This window comes from Vanellus vanellus (assembly GCF_965231255.1).
Source record: "Vanellus vanellus genome assembly, contig: HAP1_SCAFFOLD_35, whole genome shotgun sequence".
Classification (NCBI taxonomy): Eukaryota; Metazoa; Chordata; class Aves; order Charadriiformes; family Charadriidae; genus Vanellus; species Vanellus vanellus.
Genome location: NW_028128889.1, coordinates 963,458 through 986,614, shown reverse-complemented (window position 1 = coordinate 986,614; position 23,157 = coordinate 963,458). Strand labels below are relative to the sequence as shown.

Genomic DNA, 23,157 nt, shown 5'->3' with positions numbered 1-23,157 from the left:
CCCCCCAAAATAACAAGTGATGCACCTTCCACAAGCACACCAATGGCAGGCAGTCCCCAAGCAATGGCTACCCATCAAAAAAAACCACCTGCCCTCCATTTTTCTTCCTTGGTATGATGTTATATGGCATGGAATATCTGTCTCTCCTTGCTGTGTCCCTTCCAAACTTCTTGTGCACTCTCAACCTGCACTCTAAGGGCAGTGTGAGAATGAGACAGTCTTGATGCTGTGCAGACACTGTTCAGCAAAAGCTAAAACAGGGGGGTGTTATCAACACAGTTTTGGTCCCCAATCCAAAACACAACACCTTACGGGCTGCTATGAAGAAAATGAGCTCCATCCCAGCCAGACCCCCTACACTGGGTCAAAGCTTTCCAGTGGGGAAGGAGGGCTGAGGTGGAAAGCCTGATCCCCCACAAATGGAGGAGATGGGGCAAGGGAGTGAGTGTCCCAGTGAAGAGAGAAGACCTTGAGCTGGAGCCAGAGGAGCACAGCTGGAGCAGGGACTTGCTCATTTCCCTGGGAAGAGGGGAGGGAAAGGTGGAGGGAGGGAGATGCAGGAGATCATCTTGTTTTAGCCCTCATAAAGAGGAACTGCTTGAATCACTCCAGCCGGAGAGGTGGAGAACCTATCTTTGCAGCAAGAGAAGCAAAGGCTTCTCACTCAGCTGCTGAGATGCTGCATCCCCAGCTGGTTCCTGAGACATGCATGCAGCAGGGCCTGGCCCGTGGCAGGAGGAGATGTGCATGGCTGTAACCCACGTGAGCCACCCAATAGGAATGGTCCATTTTTCCTTGGCAGTGCAGTGAAGGTAGACCTTTGTTAGTGGCTGCCATGTGAGCCTCATGCTCCTGAAATGTGCACCACAGGGGGGATGCGCACCATGTGACTACCATCCCCGGAACCCACAGTGAGAAAGATGGCCTCATAATGGCCCTTGTAAGTATTCACAAACTCGGGCAAATATCTTTTCTTTACTCCTCCAGAAAAGAAAACATTGACACTTCAGTACTTCCCACATGGTGTTTATTAACAAGGAAAATCAAACCTGTGACATTTTCTAGACTGTTAATTAAACCATGATATTTCTTCCCAAAGACCTTTTGCTATCTTCCCTTCAGCACTCCACAAGCGGTCTCAGTGGCACGCACTTCTGAAGAGCCAGCCGGTATCCAGAGCTTTCAAAGGAGCTAGAAGTGTCTCTTGCCTGTGTCAACAAGGGACCATGAGCTCTGGGTGAGGGCCAGGGCTTTCCTCATAATTTCTCTGAGTGCCTCCCTAACCTGCCTGTTCCGCAGGCTGTAGATGAGGGGGTTGACCAGGGGTGTGAGGATGGTGTAGAAAAAGGAGAACAGTTTATTAAGCTGCCTCAGAGGAGCTCTTCTAGGCACCATGTAGACAACAAAGAGGGTTCCATAGAAAATGGTGACGAGAGTGAGGTGAGAGGAGCAGGTGGAGAAGGCCTTTTCTCTGCCTGTGCTGGATGGGATCCTCAGGATGGCAGCTATGATGCACACGTAGGAGCCCAGTGTGAAAAGGAAGGGAAAAACGACATCTAAGATACAAAATATGATAGAAATAATTGTGACATCTTTGGTGTCACTGCAGACAAGCTCCAGCAATGGGGTAAAATCACAGAAGAAGTGGTCAATGGCCTTGGGGCCACAGAACTGCAACTGGGATAAGAAGGCCGTGACTACCACCAGCAGCAGTGATCCCCATAGCCAAGAGGCAGCTGTCAGGAGTACAGAGACTTTCCAGGTCATGAGGCTTGCATAGACCAAGGGCTGGCGTATGGCCAAATACCGATCATAGGCCATGGTCGCCAGCAAGAAACACTCAGTAGTCACAAAAGAACCAAAGAAGTAGAACTGAGCCAGGCAGCCGTGTGCAGAGATGCTGCTGTCCCCAGTCAGGAAGCTGGCCAGCAACCGAGGCAGGATGGTGGAGCTGTAGCAGGTCTCCAAGGAGGACAGATTGCCCAGGAAGAAGTACATGGGGGTGTGCAGGTGCCGGTCCGCCACCACCAGCACAACGATGAGGATGTTCCCAACCATGGTGACTGAGTAGATCATAAGCAAGAGGAGAAAGAGCAGGTTCTGGAGTGTGGGGACATCACTTATTCCCAGCAGCACAAAATCCATGGATGATGTCCTGTTGTCCCTTTCTCCTTCTTCCATGTTGTTTTTCTTTCAGTTCCTCAGCTTCCACAAAGAACCGCTATCAGAAATAATCACGCTTCAGTGTTTAACTTGAGAAATTTTATGTGTAGGACATTGTTCTTTTCACGAGCTTTATGTGTTTCGTGCCTCATGAAAGCAAATAAAAATGTTTTTCCTGATGGTTACAGAACACTCATCCCAGCAGACCCCCTGGAGACTGCAGATGTGAGCTGCCCAATGGAAGTTCTTCTTTCTCACGGCAGGATAACTCTATGACGTGCATTTGCTCACACAGAAACAGAGAACTTTCATATGCCTGTGGGTATGCCCAGCAAGTCATAGAATCATAGAATGGTTTAGGCTGGAAAGGACCTTGAAGATCATCAAGTTGCATTCATGGTGTTGACGACTGACATCCTTCTGCTGTCAGGAAAGACAAAGTGTGCCAGAGAAAACAAACCCCAGTCAAAAAGATGCCATTGTGGGAAACATTATGCCAGACACCACCCTTCCTCCAAAGCTAGGGATGGGCACATTGCAGGTGAGTATCCACAGCTCTCGGAAACACTCCCATGAGGAGGAAAGGATTCCCACCCCACTCCTTCCCCACCACCCAACAGGCCAATGCCTTCCATTGAGAAAGGGCAGGTCAGGAGTTACTGCCTCAGATGACCAAAGCACTGTGCTGGGGGACTGCCAGAGAGCATGCTGAAAACCACATTGCGGGTCAAAATGTGGCATAAAAAGTGACAAGGAAGGGATCAAAAAAACCCCAAAATAGGGAAGGGGTTACTGGGAGTAAGCCAAGGCACATGGGAGAGGTTGTGCAGGGAGGAAGGATGGGAGGGCAAAAGAAGCCAAGTCCAGGCTCTCCTCAGTGGTTCCAAGAAGAAAGAACACATTGAAATACAGGAAATTGGAATTTAAAGATAGCGTGGTGAAATACTGGAAGAGCTGCCCAGAGAGGCTGCAGAGGTTTCATCCCTGTGGCTATTAAAAACTTGACTGGGCATGGTCCTGAGCCACCTGCCTCAGCTGACTCTGCTTTTAGGAAGCGGGGGCTGAACAGGCTGATGTGCTGGGGTGGCTTCCAAGCCCAGCCGCTCTGTGGCTCTGTGACTGGGAGCTGCTGGGCAGAACCTGTTGCTTCAGATTTTTCCCTCACGAGCAGTGGTTCCTGAGGGGTTTGAGGATGCCTGCCTGCAGATCCCAGCCCAGCAGCAGGACTTCGGCATGGCCAGCTGTGTTTGAGGGGCAGCCTGGGCAAGCAAGACATTAAGCGGGGTGTCCGCAGGGTGCTGGGGCTGAGGTGGGATACGATCAGGGTCAGGGGCGTTGGCAATGCCAGGACATGCCTCAGCGCATGATTGGAGAAAGCTCATGCCCAACAAACACATCTCTGTGCAACAGCAGTGCCCTCCAAGGGCCTCACACCCACCTCTTGGGCTGGAATGCACTTATTCCAGCGGTGATAATCAAAGGAACTGTGCCGAGAATTTGCCAAAAACTATTCAGAATGCCTGATACCCCCAGCCCTCTCCACTGCAGGGGAGTGACAAAGCTGAGGGCTGGAGAAAAAACCCCAACAACTACATGGTCATAATCTTAATTCTGAGAGTGAGAAAAAATACAAAACCCAGCAACAATAACAACAAAAAAATAACCAAATCTTGAGACAATTGAAGTAGCCCCGTGAAGGATGAAGTGAAGGGCACAGGCAATGTGGCCCCACACAACGTGCCCAAATGCTCTCCTGCCTGCCCAACAAAGGAGGGAGAGTGTCCCGGGGTTGTCCCTGGGATGTCACTGTGCAGAGCCGGGGGCCCGGGGGAGTCTGGGGGAAGGTGGAAGCTGGGGTGGGAAGACATGCAGGAAAGGACGGGGCTGAAACTCTTATCTCGATGCTCTCATTTCTTCTCTTCAAAGACCCAGCAGCCTGACTAATAACACTCAGACCTAAACAGCCCCCCGCACACCCATCACAAACCTGCAGTCCTCATCATGAAGCACTGACATCAGCTCTGATGGATCATGGCAATGAAGTCCAAGTTCAGCGTCTTACCTTCTGCCTCTTCCCTACCATGACCTTCACTTCTTGGACCTTATTGCAAGCCCTGAACCAGGGCTCATTCCTTACTCTGCCCTTGCCCTCTTCTCCCAGCAGCTGCTAAGGTGAGTCTCCAGCAGCACCTGAAGGCTCCCTCATCTCTCAAGTCTGCCCGGGTTTATAGCAGAAAGGAGACTCTAAAGGTTCTCGCTGTGGCGTGTCCCCCCTGAGGATTTGCAGAGAGTAGAACCAGTATAATTGGCTCCCTGGTGGGATGGAAGCTCTGAGATGGTGGAGACTGTGTCAACAGCCTCAGGCACTGCTGACCCCCCAGAAACATGATGTAAACTGAGGCAGGGAAACGGAACCAGGAGCTGCTCTGAATTTGGTGAGCAGAACAAGAAAATCCCCAGAAATTGCACTCACCTCAGTTCCCTTCAGATGACTGCATCAGCTCACACAGCATGAGAAAGCCTCAGACCTTCTGAGGCAGAGGGACCTGCCTTGTTGGCAGCTGAAGGCAGCAGAGCGGTGGGTATGTCCTTCCAGATAGGAGTCCTGTACAGGAGGTGCACAGGGGCCTCCCTTGCTCCTCTGCTAGCCAAGGGGAGCAAGTGGGCATGGCTCCTTCCAGTCCTGGTGGGCTTCCACTTTGGGAGAAGCCTCTCCTGTTCCTCTGCCCTGGCTGGAAAGGCAGGAGAGGGAGGCCAAAGGACACAGATGTTTGTGCTGTTGCTCCCATAGACATGAGATATTGAATGACAGTTTATCTTGGGAGCCTCACACTGAAAAGAAGGTGCTGGGGGTCCCAGTCCAAGCTGGGCACATTCACTCCTCATCCTGGTGGTGATGGTCCAGGAAGAGGGGGAACTCCTTTGCCAGCACAGTTTATGGCCTTTCTTTGGACATTCAATGCTTTTGGTACGTTTCTCTCTCCATGCAGAGACTGCACATACCCAAAGGCATCAGACGCAGCCCCAGGAGCCCATGCCCAGGCCATCCCATCCCATTTCTATTTGTTGGCTCCCACCTGTATGGTGTTTGCCCTCCAGCTGGAGCCCACCCTTCCCATCTAATCCAGCTGCCAGTGGAGCCCTCAGTGGGCTCCCTCAGCTCACTGCTTTGGAACCTTCACTGCACAGGCTGCACTCAGGCAATGGTGCATGGTGGCAATGGAGACAGCTTCTTTCCTGCTCCTGCCTCCCACCTGGCTGTCTCCTCTGCAGGAAAGCTCATCTAATGAGCTATGGACCTGAGAACCTGCCATCTGCTCCCACTGAGCCAACCAGGTTCTTTGCCAGGAACGCTCTGACCACATGATGTAGGGAAGGAGGAGAAGTTTTATTTAATCACAGCTGTAATTTGGGCTAAAGGTACTCATTTAAGGTGCCAGTTACAATCTTTGAATGTAAGAACAGTCACTGGTTTGCTGTATCAAAATATATGATGTTCTTTGAAATGTTAGAAATATGTAGAAATATGTTATATGTTTTTTTGATACTCCTTGAAATGTTATAGCAAATAATAAATATATAGCCATGTATGTATACCATGTATACATATATACACATATATAAAATTAATATACTTGGTGATGTTATATTCTTTGATCTGTTACCGGTCTCTAAATATTCACTGTCATTACCCCAGATAACCCCACTGCCGTGGGTGAATACATGCGCTGAGGTCAGCTTTGACCTGTCACACTCTTACAACTTCTTAAAGAGAGGTTCAGCCTTTACGTAGCCAATCGTTGGGCTAAGCCACACATACACCTCCTGGTTAGTCTGTCAGGGGCCCAGGAGCTGCAAAGCCAGTAGCTCCCCCCTCACCAAACTGATTGTGCTGTTAAAACATTCTCAAGGTTTTTGACTCCTTGCGAGGCTAAGGGAATGACAGCTGAGGACAACACTGGTTTCCACAACCATGACCTGCTCTTGGTCACCATAGTTGGCCCATCGGGCAGCTGTGCTATAAAGACCCATATCCCGAGCTGTGTCCAAACACCATCCAGAAACCTCAGTGATTGTCTGCACACTGTTGTGCTTCCTTTCCAGTGAACACCAGGTCATTACAGACCCCTTCAGGGGACACATAAGGATTGAGAAACTAAGGAAAATTATGCTCACACTTGGCACATAAGGCCATTTTGCAAGGTCATGAGCACTCTGGTCTTCTTTTCTCTCACAACAACGTCACCCTTACCAGCCTCTCCCCTTACCCTCAGCCATAAGGGCTCACTCCATTTGTCGGTCCCATAGAGGAGCTCCACATATCTAAGCATATCTCCTTCGCACTGACAGCTCTCCCCTCCTGATCTTTCCGGCCTGTCTCTCATGATCATCCTCTGCCCATTCATCACAGCACCCCAGTCACGTGGGCTGTCCCAACACACCTCCGTTGTTATTCCCCTCAAGTGAATGAAGAGATGGCACGTGGGACTCCTCCTGCCTGTGCCCCAAGCTGAGGGCACCGGTGCATGTCTGGGCTGCAGCACCAGGGCTGAGAGTGGACTTGCCATGGGGAAACCTGCTACCAAGCCTCCAAGACCTCATGTGTGCACAGTCTTTGCTCCATGGCAGAGACACGCTGGAGTGGATGGCCGATGGCAACGTAAGGAAGAAATCAGGTGCCCACACAAAGAGTGAACTGTGCTTTCCCCGAAGCCAGAGAGAAACAGGGATGGGCTGTGCAGTCAGAGCAGAAGAGGAGCCTTCTTTCTGTGGTGTCTCTGCAGGTCTGAGGGGCTGTGGTGGAGCAGGAGCTGATGTCAGGAAGGAAGAGATGATGTTGAAAATGTCCTTGGGAGTGGACATGCTGTGGTACAGGCAAACTGTGAAAATCATTGGCCTCATCCATGATTGTATCATCAAGGGGATGGTTAAATGATGGGGGAAACCCCATCAGGGTTTGAGAGGGAATGCACTCGAGTGGAGACCCTGGTGTGATGTGCTTTGTATTCATGCAGTTCTCTGCATCTACTGGGTAGGGAAGGGGCGCAACTTCTGTCACTGCAGTGGTGGGCTTCAGTCAGTGGATGGGGTTCCTCTATAGGACCGCGTCAGCTGTGTTCACTTTTTGCTGGAGAGCCCTGGCATCTCACGTAGTACTGCAGGCCTGTATTTGGCCATGAAATTGAGATGCAGTTGCCCTGAATTCAGTTACGTAATAAAGAGATGCACATGAGACCATTATCATTATACTCAAAGGACGTGGAGAAAATACAGCTGGTGGAGAACAGAAAGAGAGATGCTTCTCTCTCCCAATGGCACATGACTCCATCTGGTCAGCTGAAGACCTCTATAGGCTGTCCTGGACAAAAGGAATTGTTACAGGTTCAGCTGTATGTGTGGGCATCTGCTGTCATTTCAGTTGGCCAAAAGAATTTCCTACCAGCCCCAACAAGATGTCCCCAGACGCTGCCCTGTCTCTATGAACTGCTCCATTAGAGCTAATGGCTCCAAACTCGAGTGTTTTGGAACCCTGAACTCATCAGGCCGGAGAACAGTCTCAAGCAACCCTCATTAGTTCATGTCACAGAACTGTAATGCACCCTGCTCAGTGCAAATGACTGAGACAGGAAGAAGGAAGATTACAGCTGGAACAACAGAAGCTGCTGCAGGCTTGAACTGGCATGTGCAGCAAGAAGGGAGGGTGACATTCACAGACTACCAGCCCACCTTGCTCACGTAGCCATCATTTCCTCAGTTCTGTATTCAAGACTAAGATTCAAGATTTGTGAAACAAAAATAAAGTTCTGTTAGTGGATTAAGTTGAACAATTGCAGTTACAGCTGCAGAACTGCACTAGACCATCTACTGGGATTTCTGGCTCAGGCACCAAAACCTTATGCTATTTATCTTTGAGCTGTTCCAAGTCACTGTCTAATATGTGTTCCAAGGATTAACAGTGTGTGTTGACTCTGCATCTAGTATCTATTAAATTAATACCTAAGAATTCAACCTTAACCACTGATCAGTACCACAAGACTTGCGATGTATTTCTTAATGGGGGACATAACTGGTAATGGAGGTGCATCTCAGCTGCTGATTTTCAGCTTGCTGTGCCCTAAAGCATCTTTGCATCCACCGGAGTAATACAGTTGGGGACTGCAGAAGTCCATGTTCCACTTGGAGTATTAATAAGCAACGCATGGGTGGAATGGAAAGACAGTATCTGTAACCATGTAAGTAATGGCTCCTGCCAGAGTTTAAACGTTGGGCAGTGGCAGCAGTGGAGCAGCAGTTGTTGCGGCATGCTGAGAGGATGTCAAGGCTTGTGAGGTGCCGGAGGTGCCGGAGGGTGTCTCTGGGCGCCTGGCACCTGTAGGCTGTGTGTGTGGAGGGACCAGCCGGCAGGCAACAGGTCTGGCAAGAGGGGTCAGCCGAGAGTTGTGCGGTGCATTGGTCCCCGCGGCCAGTTCAAACCACAGGACGCCACATATAACTGTTCCCTGAGGAGCAGCACGACGAGGGCGTGCAAACAGGGAGTGGTGTCAGCTGGGAGCAGTGCGACCCTTTGCCCGGCACTTTGCACAAGAAGGGCAGCGCACTCTGCCCATTGTTGGGCTGCTGCCTCCTCTGCTCCCCGGGCAGGCGTAGGCTGCAGCCCTGATGGTAACCCCAGCACGCTGGTGGCTGTGCAAGCCCACCCAGAAGCTTGAGGTCTCCAGTAATTTAGAATTAGAAGGACAACATCTTTCAAAGGATTTTCCCTTTTAGATGTAAAAGAGCCGTTTTTCCTGAGAACTTCAAAGAGACTGCATCCTGTGTGCAGTCAAGTGCAAGGTGGAGGCTGAAATGCAAGCAGAAGCTCTAAAGCCTTCCTATGCTGTCACCTCCACCCAAACAGAACTCCCAGGGACTGAAATAGCTGTCCAGACCTCAGGTTGCATGGAGCTCCAGCACCTGGAAGTCCCCCTAGTAAGCAATGGCCATCATAGCTGCAAGTGTGCCCAGCTGGAAGAACTCCTCAAACCAGTAGGTGTGTTACCAGAGGAACTCAACAGGCAGTGCAGTATCCAGGAACGTGAGGGAGAGATGGATGCACGGTCCTGTGCGCTGTGCCATGCTGAGCACCAGCCCTGCCTTAATGCTGCCCAAGGGGAGGGTAAGCCTGAATTCCACCTCAGGCTGACTGACACAAGTAAGTCCTGAGAGGAAGGAGATTGGTCCCTTGTCTCTGGTCAGGGCAGGAGGAACCTTCCCCCTTCCCCTGAAGTGCCCCTGTGTAGCAGATGTGATGCTCTGGGGATGGAGAATGAAGAGCAGGTGAGTAATGGGCAGGATTCAGGAAATGCCGACCGTGCAAAGCTGATCCACCCACCCACCCGCTTTAGAACCAGTGCCACCAGAAAGCACATAAAGTATTAGTAATTGGAGAAGCACCAAAGCAACCATTTGCCTTCCAGACAGTTTTTCTGGAGAAGTTTGCTGCCTACCAGGAGCTCACATTTGTGACATCATTGAGAAGCTGCTGAGCCTGGTGAACCCTACAGGTTTTCACCCACTCCGATTCCACATAGGGACTAATGCTATTGCCACAAGGAAACTGAGAACCACCAGAAGACACTACATGTCCCACAGAGCAATGCTAAAAGGATCAGGAGCACAGGTGGTGTTCTCCTCTCTCCTCCCAGTCAGAGGAAGGGGTTTCAGAAGGGGGAGACAAACTGAACAGGTGAATGCCTGGCTTTGTGGCTGCTGGTGTCACACTCAAGGTTTGGGCTTCTGTGGTCATGGAGTGAGCTTTGAGTAGCTGGATCTTTTGGGAGCTGATGAGATTCACCTGACCAAGTGGGACAAGTAGGGCCTTCACCAACAAGGTCACAAGACTCACAAGGATTTACTAGGCTTAGTGGGAGAAGGGGGTGGAGTTTCTTGCTGCAGAGAAGAACCAGGGGCTGCTGATGTATTAGGAACCACCAGGAAAACCCCTGTGAAATGCCTCAAAGGAATTAGGGCATCTTCCTCTAAAAAGGTGACATGATCCATAGCACAGCTGAAATGCCTCTGTGCCAATGCAGGTGTGCTGGGTAACAAAGCGGAGGAGCTGGAAGCCCTGTGTATCAAGAGAGCTCTGATCTGACTGCTGTCACTGAAATGGGGTGGGATGAGTCGCATGACTGGGGCACTGCAATCGATGACTCTAAACTGTTCAGGAGGGACAGGCAAGGAAGGAGGGGCAGGGGGTTGCCCTCCATGTAAAAGACTGGATTGACTGCACAGAGCTGTCTTGGAAAACCAGCAATGAACAGGTTGAGAGCTTCTGGGTGAAAACCAGTGGCCAAGCAAACAAAGGAAACCTTGTGTCTGGTGTTTCCTACAGAGCACCTGCCCCAGGGGAGCCTGGTGACAACGCATTCTTACTTCAACTACAGGAAGCATCGTGCTCGCAGGATCTGATCCTGCTGGGGGACTTCAGTCCTCCTGACATCTGCTGAACAAGGAGCACAACAAGCTGTAAGCTGTTCAGGAGACTCCTGGAGAGTGTCAAGGATAATTTCTTCATTGAGGTGATAGACAGCCTGGCCAGAAGAGAAGCATCACTGGACCTGTTGCTCACCCACATGGAAGAACTAATTAGAGAGGTCCAGACTGATGGCAGCTTGGGATGCAGTGATCGTGCCCTGGTGGAATTAGCAGTCCTGAGTGTTACGGGCCTGGTGAAGAGTACCATCAGGAGCCTGAATTTTAGGAGAGCAAGCTTTCTGTTGTTTAAGGAGCTAGTGGATGGGCCCCCTGAGGAAACTGCCCTCAAAGACAAAGGTGCTGGGCAGAGCTGGCGGCTCTTTAAGGACGTTTTCTTCAGAGCGCAAGAGCTCTTGATTGCCACGTGTAAGAAAACATGCATACAAAGCTGGAGGCTGGCACAGCTTAGTAAGGACCTCCTGCTGAAACTACAGTGTAAGAAGGAAACACAGAGACAGTGGAAGCAGGGACATGTATCCTGGAAAGAATATAGGAATGCTACCCAGTTGTGTGTGTGTGGGATCAGGAAAGCTAAGGCGCAGCTGGAGCTGAATTTGACAAGGGATGTGAAGAATATTAGGAAGGCCTTCTATGGGTACGTTGGCCAGAAAAGGAAGTTTCAAGTCAATGTACCTGCCCTAATAAATGGGACAGGAGAACTAGTGACAGCTGACATGGAGAAGGCTGAATTACTCAACCGTTTTTTTTGCTTCAGTTTTCCCTGGCAGTCAGTCCTCCCCTGTCTGTCAAGTCCATGAACTTCAAGGCAGGGACTGGGAGAATTAAATCCCTCCCATTGTAGCAGAAGATTAGGTTTGAGGTCACCTAAGGAACCTGAATGTACATAAGTCCACAGGACCCAACTCAATAAATCCTAGGGTCCCGAGGGAGTTGACTGATGCAGTTTTCAAGCCATTCTGCATCATATTTCAAACATCATGGCAGTCAGCTGGAGTCCCCAGTGACTGGAAAACTGGAACCATCAGGCCCATTTTGACAAAGGGTAAAAACGAGGACCCTGGGAACTGCTGACCAGTCAGCCTCACTTCTGTACTTGGTACAGTCAGGGAACAGGTCCTCCTGGAAGATATGTCGAAACCAATGGAAGGCAGAAGTTCATCCCATCACACACAGGAAATGTGTATTCATAAGTCTGTAATGCAAGAAAAATCTTCTGATCTGGTCATTTTATGTCCCTCTGTGGAGGCACAAACCACCTCTCTGAGCTGAGGTGAGTGGCTATTGCTGGCAGTGGCAGCCATGAGGGGCTGGTTGCTGATGATTACCCTGGGGCAGCTTCGCTAGTGTGTCCACGGACCATGGCACAGACCAGGTCCTGCTCTCCTGTGTGCACCCAACCTTCATACTCACACAGCTGAGCTCCGCACTGGCATTTTCCTCTCCCAGGCACTTTCCAGCTCACCCCAGGCCCTCCCCTGCTCTCCCCACCTCCCCTGCCATCTTCCCAGCCCAGCAGAGCAGCCCAGTCTGGGCTGACCCCACGGCAGTGCCTGCCGCAAGGTGCTGCAGAGCGCTGGGCACTCAGCCCACAGCCCCACGGAAGGGCACAGCAGGTGCTGGGGGGCAGAGAGGGCTCTCAGCTTCCCCATCAGCCCCAGGGCTGCAGGCTGGACGTGGAAGGATGAAAGAGAGGTCTGTGACAGTGCCTCTCCTGCTGTCAGGCCCAGGAGGTGCCCTTCACCAGCAGCCTGCAGCCCCCCTGTGCCAGCCCCACTCCCCAGGACAGCAGGAGGGTCCTTGCCCTGGGGCTCCTCTTGCAGCTCCTGCTCTGCCAGCGGCACAGCAGCCTGCCCCAGTTGGACACATGGGAATGGGTCGCTCTTTGTCTTCATCCCTTTCACACACATGGTCTCCTGCTCCTCTCCTGGGACACCCCTGATCACAGAGAGCCTTTTCCCATGTGAGTGTGTCTGTGCTGGCCTGGCCGGCTGTTTCTGCACCCCTGCCCATGCTCCCCACAGGGCCCTGAGCTAAAGTGCTGCTCTTTAGCGGGTGAGGACTGTGGTGCCCTGGGGCTACGGGGTGCCCCTTCACTGGCTGTGATGGTCAGGGTGGGAAGCAGACTCAGACGGACAGGGATCACTGCCGATGAGCCCCTTTCCAGCTTCCACTTCCTGATGGGCCTATGGCCAAGGAAGGGGCTTGGTAGGACCGTGGGGTATTTCCAGTGCCTCTGCGTTTGAGTGCTGCACTAAATCTGGCGTGTGGTGTTTCAAAGAGGTGTCATGGTTTAACCCCAGTAGGCAGCAAAGAACCACACAGCCCCTGGCTCCCTCCCCCCTGGGTGGGATGGGGGAGAGAATCGGAAGGACAAACCTGAGAAAAATCAAGGGTGGAGAGAAAGGCAGTTTAATAGGTAAAGCAAAAGCTGTGTGGGTAAGCAAAGCAAAATCAAGAACTCCTTCAGTACTTCCAAACATCAGACAGGTGTTCAGCCATCTCCAGGAAAGCGTAATGGTTACTTGGGAAGACAAATGCCATAAATGCAAATGTTCCACACTTCCTTCTTCTTTCCCCAGGTTTTATTGCTGATCACGACGTCATATGGTATGGGATATCCCTCCAGTCAGTTGGGGTCAGCTGTCCAGCTGTGTCCCCTCCCAACTTCTTGTGCACCCCCAGCCTACTTGCTCTCAGGGAACTAAGAGGAGCAGATAAAGCCTTGACGCTGTGTTACCCTGCTCAGCAATAGCTAAACCGTCCCCATATTATCAGCACTGTTTTCACCACAAATCCAAAACATAGCTCCGTACTAGCTGTTATGAAAAAGTTTGAGTCTATCCCATCAAAAGCCAGTACAACAGGATATCGTGAATCCCTCTCTAGTGTCCTTCTGCTGTCTAACAGCCCATGCTGGGACTGCAGAGTCAGAGGAGATTCACCCTCAGGTCCAGGAAAGTTTTCAGAAACAGGGGTTTTAAAACTTGATTTTCTGCTGCCACCTCTGTTTTGTTTCAATTACAGAGGGAATCTGGCTTCTCATGTACACCAGGTCACTGGGAAAGAAAATACACCTAAATGCTTAAGAAGTGAGATTAGGAATAATATTACCAAAGGTCTAACAAAGAGAGAAAGAGAGATAGAGAGAAGAAAGAGAGAGAGAGAGAAAAAGTGAGAAAAAAGAAGAAAGGAAGGAAAGAAAGAAGCAATGAATGAATAAGGGAATGAGTGAATGAACAAGGAAATGAAGGAACAAAAGAGAGAAAGAAAGAGAAATGAATAAAGAGAAAAAGAGCAAAACAGAGGAAGGATTGAAGCAATAAAAGGAAAGAAAGAAAAGAAGAAAGAAAAAGAAAAGAAAAAAGGGAAAGAAGAAAAAGAAAGAAAACAATATAAAGAAAAGAGAGAAAGAAAAAGAAAAAGAGAAAGAAAGAAAGAAAGAAAGAAAGAAAGAAAGAAAGAAAGAAAGAAAGAAAGAAAGTAAAAGAGAAGCTAATGAACAAGAGATCATCCTGCTGTATTCTGTGAATATGCTGGGAGTCACAGGAGACAGACAGTTATCTCATTGATGCTGAAATAGAGTATATTGCAATAGTTTCCTCAGGGCATACTTGATCTCTTTGTTCTTCATGCTGTAGATGAGGGGCTTCACTGCTGGAGGCACCACTGAGTACAGAAATGACACCACTAAATCCAGGGTTGAGGAGGAGATGTAGGGGGGGTTCAGGTAAGCAACCATTCCAGTGCTGATCAACAGGGAGACCACGGCCAAGTGAGGGAGGCACGTGGAGAAGGCTTTGTGCCGTCCCTGCTCCGAGGGCATCCTCAGCACAGCCCTGAAGATCTGCACATAGGAGAGCACAATGAAAACAAAACACACAAAAGTAAAAGAGGTACTAAACACAAGAAGCCTTAGTTCCCTGAGGTAGTCTGAGTCTGAGCAGGAGAGTCGAAGGATCTGGGGGACTTCACAGAAGAACTGGTCCACGGCATTACCTCGGCAGAGTGGTATTGAAAATGTATGTGCAGTGTGCAGCAGAGCAGAGAGAAACCCACTGCCCCAGGCAGCTGCTGCCATGTGGACACAAGCTCTGCTGCCCAGGAGAGTCCCATAGTGCAGGGGTTTGCAGATGGCCACGTAGCGGTCATAGGCCATGACGGTCAGGAGATAATATTCTGATGAGATTAAAAATAGAAAAAAGAAGACCTGTGCAGCACATCCCCCATAGGAGATGGCCCAGGTGTCCCAAAGGGAATTGGCCATGGCTTTGGGGACAGTGGTGGAGATGGAGCCCAGGTCAAGGAGGGAGAGGTTGAGGAGGAAGAAGTACATGGGGGTGTGGAGGCGGTGGTCGTAGGCGATGGCAGTGATGATGAGGCCGTTGCCCAGGAGGGCAGCCAGGTAGATGCCCAGGAAGAGCCAGAAGGTCAAGAGCTGCAGCTCCCGTGTGTCTGCGAATGCCAGCAGGAGGAACTCAGTGATGGAGCTGCCGTTGGACATCTGATCCCTTGATTCACGAGGTACTGCTGACTGAGAAAGCACACTCACAACTCAGGGCAGCTCTGAGCAAATCTCTTCCCATTCCCTGCCCTTCAAAACCTCTACCCCCGAAAACACACATCGCCTCTCTCCTTTTTTCTAGGGAATTTTTGAATCTCCTGTGTTGGCGCTCTGGTTTGTGCTGGCCCAGTTGTGGGCATGGGAGCTGCTTGTGGGCTCCCAAGGAGTCATCCTTGCTCCACAACAGCGGGGATTGTGAAAAGGACATGACAGCTTCTGAAATTCACACTTTACCTCATCGGTCATCCACTTGTAATGTAGTGTGGAGCTGCTCAGTATATTCCTGCAGGAAAACCTCAAGGAAAGTCCTGGATGTCTTAAAACTGTAGTGATATGAGCAGAGCCAGGTCACTCCTCAGCCCTCGGGGAGAAGACAACACTGGAGTACATCACCTTCCGCCCCAGCCCCTACTCCGCTCCCCAGAAGGGTAGCGAGAAGAGGGAAGAAAGGGTTAAAAACCTCATGGGTTGAGACAAAGACAGTTAAAAATAACAGTAATGGAAAAGAAAATAATAATGGTAAAAGTATATACGAAAACCAAAAGTGACACAATACACGTGCTTACCACCCAGTGTCCATCCCAAGCAGCGATCACAGATTCCTGCTCCCCACCAACCCACCATTTATGTACTGAGCATGATGGTATGGAACGTTCCTTTGCCCAGCTTGTCCTGCCTATGGTCCCTCTCAGTTTGTATTGGAAGATGAAAAAGTCCTTCACTTACTATGAGCATTACTGAGCAACAACTAAAACAAAATGTGTTATCAACATTATTCTCATACCAAATCCAAACCACAGCAGCTTCTAGGAAGAAAATTAACTCTATCCCAGCTGAAACCAGGACAACTCCCAGGTAGCCCTTGTCTTGATGGGCTTCTGGAAACGTCCCCTGTGAAACGTCTTGGCTTGATGTGGAGCCAACCTGACCCATGCAGCAGCCTCTCCACAGCAGAAGGACCCTGCCCTGCCCTGCCCTGCCGGGGGTCAACCCTTCCACCCACAGCTTCTGCCACAGGCTGTGGGGCGCTCCCTGGACAGGCTGAGTGCTGACCCTGGCAAGCGGCAGAGTCCTTGCCCCGGCACACGGTCCCCTGGGGTGCAGGGACCCTGCTGAGAAGGACAGCCCTGGGCACCTGTGCCTGCACACACACCTTCACAGCCCTGACGCCGTCCCCGGGAGAAGGCAGCCATCGTGCCCATTCCCTCTGATGGTGCAGCAGAGGATCCCTGCTCTGGAGCACGTCCTCCTCCTCTACGCTGCAGCGAGATCCCGTAGGTTTTGGGCTATGGCAGCTTTAGGAGATCCCTGCAGGAGCTGCGGCTGCATTGCCCCGCAGCCAGAGACTTACCGTGTCAGGGGCTGTGGAGATTTCTCTCTCTGTGAGCTCTCAGTGTCCTCCTGCTCCCAACTGCCTTTAAACCCTCTCTGCCTCGCTCCTCTGCCCTTGGACCCTGCCCTGCTGTGCTTTGCAGAGGAGTTCCTCCTGGGCAGAGCTGTCTCTCTGCAGCATGCCCACTTGCCATGAGCCTCCTCCCTCCCAGGAGCCTGGACCAGTTTAGCGGCAGAGGAGCAACCCAAGGCATTTTAATGACCTCTCTGGTGATTTTGGTGCTGAGTCCATGAACCTCAGACAGAGAGGAAGCTGAAGAAACCTCTCAAGAAGTCAGATGTTAACTCCAAAGTTTCTTGGAGTGTTAATGGGTCCCTCTGAGAGCCATTACTGCCAAAGCCTCCCTGGGGGCTTGTTAACAATCTTTGAAAAGTTTTACAAAGTTGTGTGGTTCTTTAAAAAATTGTTAAAAAATGTTGAACCACACGACTCTCACAGAGTTCCCTTTTTTGGGCTTCCCATCCCTCTGCCATCAGGAGCGCCCAATGGCATTCTCTCTCCTGCCTTCGTACCTGGTGATGTTAGTGGGAAAGCTGCTGATCATTTCCCTCATTCTTGCTGAAGGAGACCTCCACAGGCCCATGTATTCTTTCCTCTATAACCTCTCCCGTGTGGAGAACTTCATCACGACGTCCATCCCAGCCAAAGCCATCGGAAACTGGCTGATAGGGAGCAAAGCCATCTCCTACGCAGGCTGCTTACCTCAATGCTACTTCCTCTGCCTTCTGGGCTGCACTGAGTTTGTGCTTCTGGTTGTCATGTCCTACGACCGTTATGATGCCATATGCCACCCTCTTCAGCCGCCTGTGCTCATGAACAGTCAGCTTTACCTTCAGCCCTAAAGGTGGGCTTGTGGACTGCAGGCTTCCTGGCCATCCGTGTCTCCACTGTCCCGGTTGCCAGGCTGCCCTTCTGCAGGGTATTGAGCACTTCCTCTAGGACAGTGTGCTTTTGATCAAGGTGTCCTGTGCAGAAACACACATTATTGAGCTGATCACCTTCAGAGCCTCATGCATCATTGTCCTTGGCTCCCTGGGCATGACAGCAAGGTCCTGCCTGTACATCATTAGTACCATACTTAGGTTGTAGTCAGCTTCCTCTTGGCAAAAGGCATTCTCTGCATGTTTCTCTCCCTTCATCCTTGTCATCTTGGGCTACAGTAGCTGCATCTTCCTGCCTGTCCAGCCTTCAGATCACCACATTTTCTATAACAGGGCAGTGTCCCTTCTCAAAACAGTCATAACTTCTTTGATGAGACCCTTTATTTCCAGCCTGAGGAACCAGCAGATGAAAGATGGTCCCAAGGTGGGCTTGAAGAGAAGTGTGATAATCTTCAGGAAACAGGAAATCTTCTTTTCTGTCTAAGAAGAGATGTTGTAAGTGTATGTGGAAGGGAGAAAAGTGTGGGGAGGGCAAACACATGATTCACAGAATCATAGAATGGTTTAGGTTGGAAGGGACCTTAAATATCATCGAGTTCCAACCCCCCTGCCATAGACAGGGCCACCTCCCACTAGACCAGGTTGTCCAAAATCCCAACCAGCCTGGCCTTAAACATCTCCAGTGATGGAGTTTCCACAGCTTCTCTGGACAAGCTGTTCCAGTGCCTTCCCATGCAAAAGTGAAAAATTTCTTCCTAATATCTCATCTAAATCTTCCTTCTTCCAGTTTGAAGCCATTCCCTCTCATCCTATCACTACATGCCCTTGAAAAAAGTCCTTCCTCAGCTCTCCTGTAGACCCCCTGTAGAATCACATGATTCTGATGCAGTGTAAAATTTCTTGATATGAATATCACAACAGGTTCTGTACTGCAACATACCATCATAAGAAGACCTTCTGGCATCACAGAATCATAGAATGGCTTGGCTTGGAAAGGACCTTAAAGATCATCTAGTTCCAACCCCCCTGCTTGCTCAAATCAATCCCCATCCAACCTGCACCAGAGATGTCTTTCCAATGATCTAAAAGCACTTGATAAACATTTTACCATCCAAGTTCCTCTTTCTTTTGATTTATGAAACTGACTTATTGCAAATGGCTTCTGTAGGAGACATTAACAACTATCTGAGATGAATCCCTCCCAAATCACCTTCTCTGAGCCGATCCTCTTGGTGCCTTCTGCTCCTTACGGGAAGAGAAATGTTTCCCATTTGTGATTCATCGTGTCCTGAGGTGGGTGACTACATGCTCACCACTTGAGAGATGTCTCTCCACTGAACACAGACAAGGGCCTCAGACCAGATGTCCAATTTAGAAGCTAAATGTGATCTTAGATCTTAACATAGGTTAAGTTCAGAACTAAGGTTTGACCTTAATTTAGACTTGATGATCTGACAGCTGAAATGAGGCAGAGAAAATCCACATTAATATCTCTGTATTCCTATTGTGGTGTGTGCTGGGGGTATGAGAAACTAAGTATCCAAACACCAGGAACTTTGGACTTTGAATCTTTGAAAACACAGCAATTTCAGGCCTTTTCTCCGTGTCCGGAGCTGAGACATGAGAGAACAGTAAGTTACCTGCTGAGGCCTACACTGTGCTGCAAGCTGATTGCAGAGGCAACATCTATCAGCCGCTTCTGGAGCTGTATATTGTTCTTCAAGAACGCTGTGTGAGCAGAGAGCGGTATGACTCTTGGGCCAGCACAGGAAACCCTAATGAGATCCAACTCCCAGTGGCACACAGAGGAAAAGGGGAACGTTCTTATACATGTCTTTGTTTTATCCGGTCATTGTATGAAGGCAAGCTCCTGATGATTTATTCTGGGTGAGTGCACGTTGAGCCCTGTTTGCAGAGCCAGGAAGGCAGTTGTGAGGGGGAGGAGAAACAGAAGTGATACCTGCACATAGCTCGAGAACGGAGGGGATACGGTTAGTTTCAGGTAACTTTATACACCGTGGAGACAGTTGCAAAGTCTGAACTGTTCTACGCTTCTGCTGTGATCAATGCAGGGAGACTTCCTGAGGGCAATCCATTGCTTTTGGGTTCATCTGTGCAGAGCACCTCTGATGAGTCACCCTCATTCAAATTCTTTTTTTTTTCCATTGGCCCAGGGGAGCATGTGTTCACCTGGAGGAAAGCAGATGGTCCATAAAAGGAAACCGATGCTTCTAGAGTGATTTCAAATGTCCACATTAAGTGGGATGAGTTATACTTCCTAAATACCTCTGTGGGTATTTTCTGCCTGGAGAATGAGAAGTGAGGCCAGATGATGAGGTCAGGTGCAGGTTTTCTATTAAGAATGTTGACACTTGGTCAGAAGACATTCTTCCCCTGACAGGGAGCAGCAAGAGCTGGGCTGCTCTCCAAAGGAAGGCGAGCTGGGAGCCAATGGCGAGACCATGGCTGGCAACGCAGGTGGTGCCTCCCCAGCCAGGGCCCGGCTGCACCGTACCTGAGCAAGGCGAGCAGGACAGGCCTGGGCATGGCGGCCTGCAGGGCAGCTAAGGCAGGAAGACAACCCAGTGATCAGGAAGAGGGAGGTCTGGCCGGGATGGAGTTACCTTTGCCCATAGCCGCCCTCACAGTGCCGTCCTACTGTTGTATTTGTCGCTAGAATGGTGTTAATAACACACCGATGTTTTGGCCACTGCTGAGCAGTGCTCACACAGCAGCAAGGCTGTCTCTCCAAACCCCACTGCAAACACAGGCCCGTAGGCTGGGGGTGGGCAAGAGGTTGGGAGGGGACATAACCAGGACAGCTGACCCAAACTGACCACAGAGACATTCCATACCATATAACATCACACCTAGCAATAAAAGAGAAGAGAAAGGAGGAGGAGGGGTTTCTAAAGCAACCGAGGTCCTATTGCCAGGAAGTGGTTGGACATCACCTGCTGATGGGAAGTAGAGAATAAATCTTTGTTTTATTTCCTTTGCTTCCACACGGGGTCTTTCTTTTCTTTATTAAACTGCTTTTATCTAGAGTCAGAAGTTTTTCATCTTATTTTTCCCCCTGTCCTGCTGAGGAAGAGTGATGGAGTGGCTTGGTGGGCACCTGGCAGCCAGCCAAGGTTAAGCAACCACACCAAGCCTGGAAGATGCTGTTCTAGGAAGCTCTGCTGCCTTTTAGTGCTGCTGACTGTGAGATCTCCAGGAAAACTCCCTCAGAATCCAGGTGGCGGTCGGTCACAAGTTGTGTCCCCAGGGGTTCAGCACTGAGGCCAGTCCTCTTTAATATCTTTATAAACAACCAGGACGATGGGATTTAGTACACCCGCAGTAAATTTGCAGACGATACCAAGTTCAGCAGGAGTGTTGATCTTCTTGAGGGCAGGAAGGGTCTACAGAGGGATCTGGACAGGCTGGGTCCATGGGCTGAGGCCAATGGTATGAGATTTAAAAAAGCTTGGGTCACACCAACCCCATGCAGCGCTACAGGCTTCGGGCAGAGTGGCTGGAAAGCTGCCTGGCAGGAAAGGACCTGGGGATGTTGGACAACAGCCAGCTGAATATCAGCCAGCAGTGGGCCCAGGTGGCCAATAGCGTTCTGGCCTCTATCAGGAGTATTTTGGTGAGCAGGGCAGTGATTGTTCCTGTGTACTTGGCACTGGTGAGGCCCCACCTCGAGTACTGTGTTCAGTTTTGGGCCACTCGCTACAGGAAAGACATTGAGGTGCTGGAGCATATCCAGAGAAGGGCAGTGAAGCTGGTGAGGGGTCTGGAGAACAGGTCTTATGAGGAGCGGCTGAGGGAGCCGGGCTTGTTTAGCTTGGAGAAAAGGAGCTTGGAGGAGGCTTTATCGCTCTCTACAACTGCCTGGAAGGAGGTTGTAGCAAGGTCAGTCTCTTCTCGCTACTAACAAGCAATAGGATAAGAGGAAGTGGCCGCAAGTTGCGTTAGGGAAGGTTTAGATTGGAGATTATGAAAAATGTCTTCACAGAAAGGGTTGTCACTCATTGGAACAGGCTGCCCAGGGAATTGGTGGAATCGCCATCCCTGGAGGTATTTAAAAGATGGAGAGGTGTTGCACTTAGGGACATGGTTTAAAGGTGGTTTTGTCAGTGTTAGTTTGATGGTTGGACTTGATGATCTTAAAGGTCACTTCCAACCTTGACAATTCTATGATTCTATGACCCTTCTGTTGAGTAATGAGGTTCAGTGTGGCCCTCCTTGCCTTCTAAACTCCTTTTTGAAGCCTAGGTCTGGCTGGATCCAATCATAGTCTCAGACTTGGTCAACGGTCCATGTCTAATGGATATATTCTTACAACATTAATGGTATGTGGGTAGCTATATGGATTCGCAGTGTGTCAGAGTATTAATTCAGCATGCTATCAGTCACTTACTGAGGATCCATCGTGGTTAAGGGATGTCTCCACCTTGGGTAAGGAATGATCTCCTAGTCTCAGATAAGGAATCTCTAACCTTGAGAGGTGTCCCTGCTCAAAGGGAGAGTCACACGCCGTGCTGTCCACCTGCAATCCAGGGAGAGCTCACACTGGGCCCATCCTGATGGTAATATTGATAGAGTGAATTAGTGGGCTGCTCGTCAATAGTATAGACACGACAGTTAGTTGTCTTTTACTCCGGTATCTTGTTCTGTACATTGGTTGTCTTGCACTTTTGGTTTTCAAAACCACCTTTTGAAACATTTTTCAAGACACCTTCACTCCCTTGGACGTGAGCCAGGAGCTTTCCAGCTTGCAAGCTCACCCCAAGGATGTGAAGTCTGTTGCTCCTTAGTCAGCCTGAACAAAGCACGGGTAGGAGTCAAGAGGATCCATGACAGTCTGACACCCCTCACTCAGCCTTTGCACAGAGCAAGTTAAAGTGGTGTCAACCTCTCTTCACTGCTTTAGATGTTGTTTTAGATGGTCACATACACCATGGAGGAATTCATGCCTTATGAATGTCTACTTGGTTGTGATCAGAAATGGGACCTGAAATCATAGGATCACAGGATGTCCTGGTTTGAGAGACACAGGACTAATTTCTCTTCTAATGCTTGGGAAAACTGCACTTTCAGAAGACTCCAGTGTCTGAATTTGTGAAAATATTTACTTTACAGACAGCTATGGTGTGTGGGTCTCAAGGTCTCAGTGTTTTTGAGCTAGCCAGGTGCAGGGATGAGGAGGAGCGAGACCCGGGCACTTGACCCAAGCTGGCCAACAGGATTATTTCATACCATCAACGTCACACTCATTATAAATTAGAAAGTTTGCTGCGAAGTCGCTCTCTCCCTTGATGGCTGCCATCCTGAGAACTTCGTGCCCTGGTGCCGGAGCCCTGAGGCCTTCCCTTCCTCCTGAAGCCGTAGCGCTCGCAGTGTCCGACATTTGCTGTCCACTGCTGGGAGTGCACAGCTTCCTACTGATATAACTGGCTGAGTATAATCTTTGCATATTCTGTATTGGTGTCGGGATCGATATCAGTTCTTTAGTGCTGTTAATGTTAATTATCTAATCTTATTTTATTAAATCTGTTTATACTTCAGCTCTCGGGTTTTCTTGTTTTTCCCGATTTCCCTTTCCCAGGTGGGGAGGGGTCATCGGGTGATAGAATGATTGTCTAAATGACAACAAATTGTTATGGGTCTCTCAAACCATAACACAGGATTAT

At 49.9% G+C, this 23,157-nt stretch overlaps 2 protein-coding genes across 2 annotated transcripts; both read right to left on the bottom strand.

The window, feature by feature from the left end:
- Positions 1–1,191: 1,191 nt before the first annotated feature.
- LOC309683898 (olfactory receptor 5AP2-like) lies at positions 1,192–2,181 on the bottom strand (the record flags this gene model as incomplete). The annotated part of the gene is made up of 1 exon (XM_082499883.1): positions 1,192–2,181. One exon carries the CDS (start codon positions 2,179–2,181, stop codon positions 1,192–1,194), a length of 990 nt encoding a protein of 329 aa, XP_082356009.1.
- Positions 2,182–14,203: 12,022 nt separating this feature from the next.
- On the bottom strand, positions 14,204–15,142 carry LOC309683897 (olfactory receptor 14J1-like; the record flags this gene model as incomplete). Its single annotated transcript, XM_082499882.1, has 1 exon — positions 14,204–15,142. The coding sequence occupies one exon, from the start codon at positions 15,140–15,142 to the stop codon at positions 14,204–14,206; it is 939 nt and encodes a 312-aa protein (XP_082356008.1).
- Positions 15,143–23,157: the final 8,015 nt, after the last annotated feature.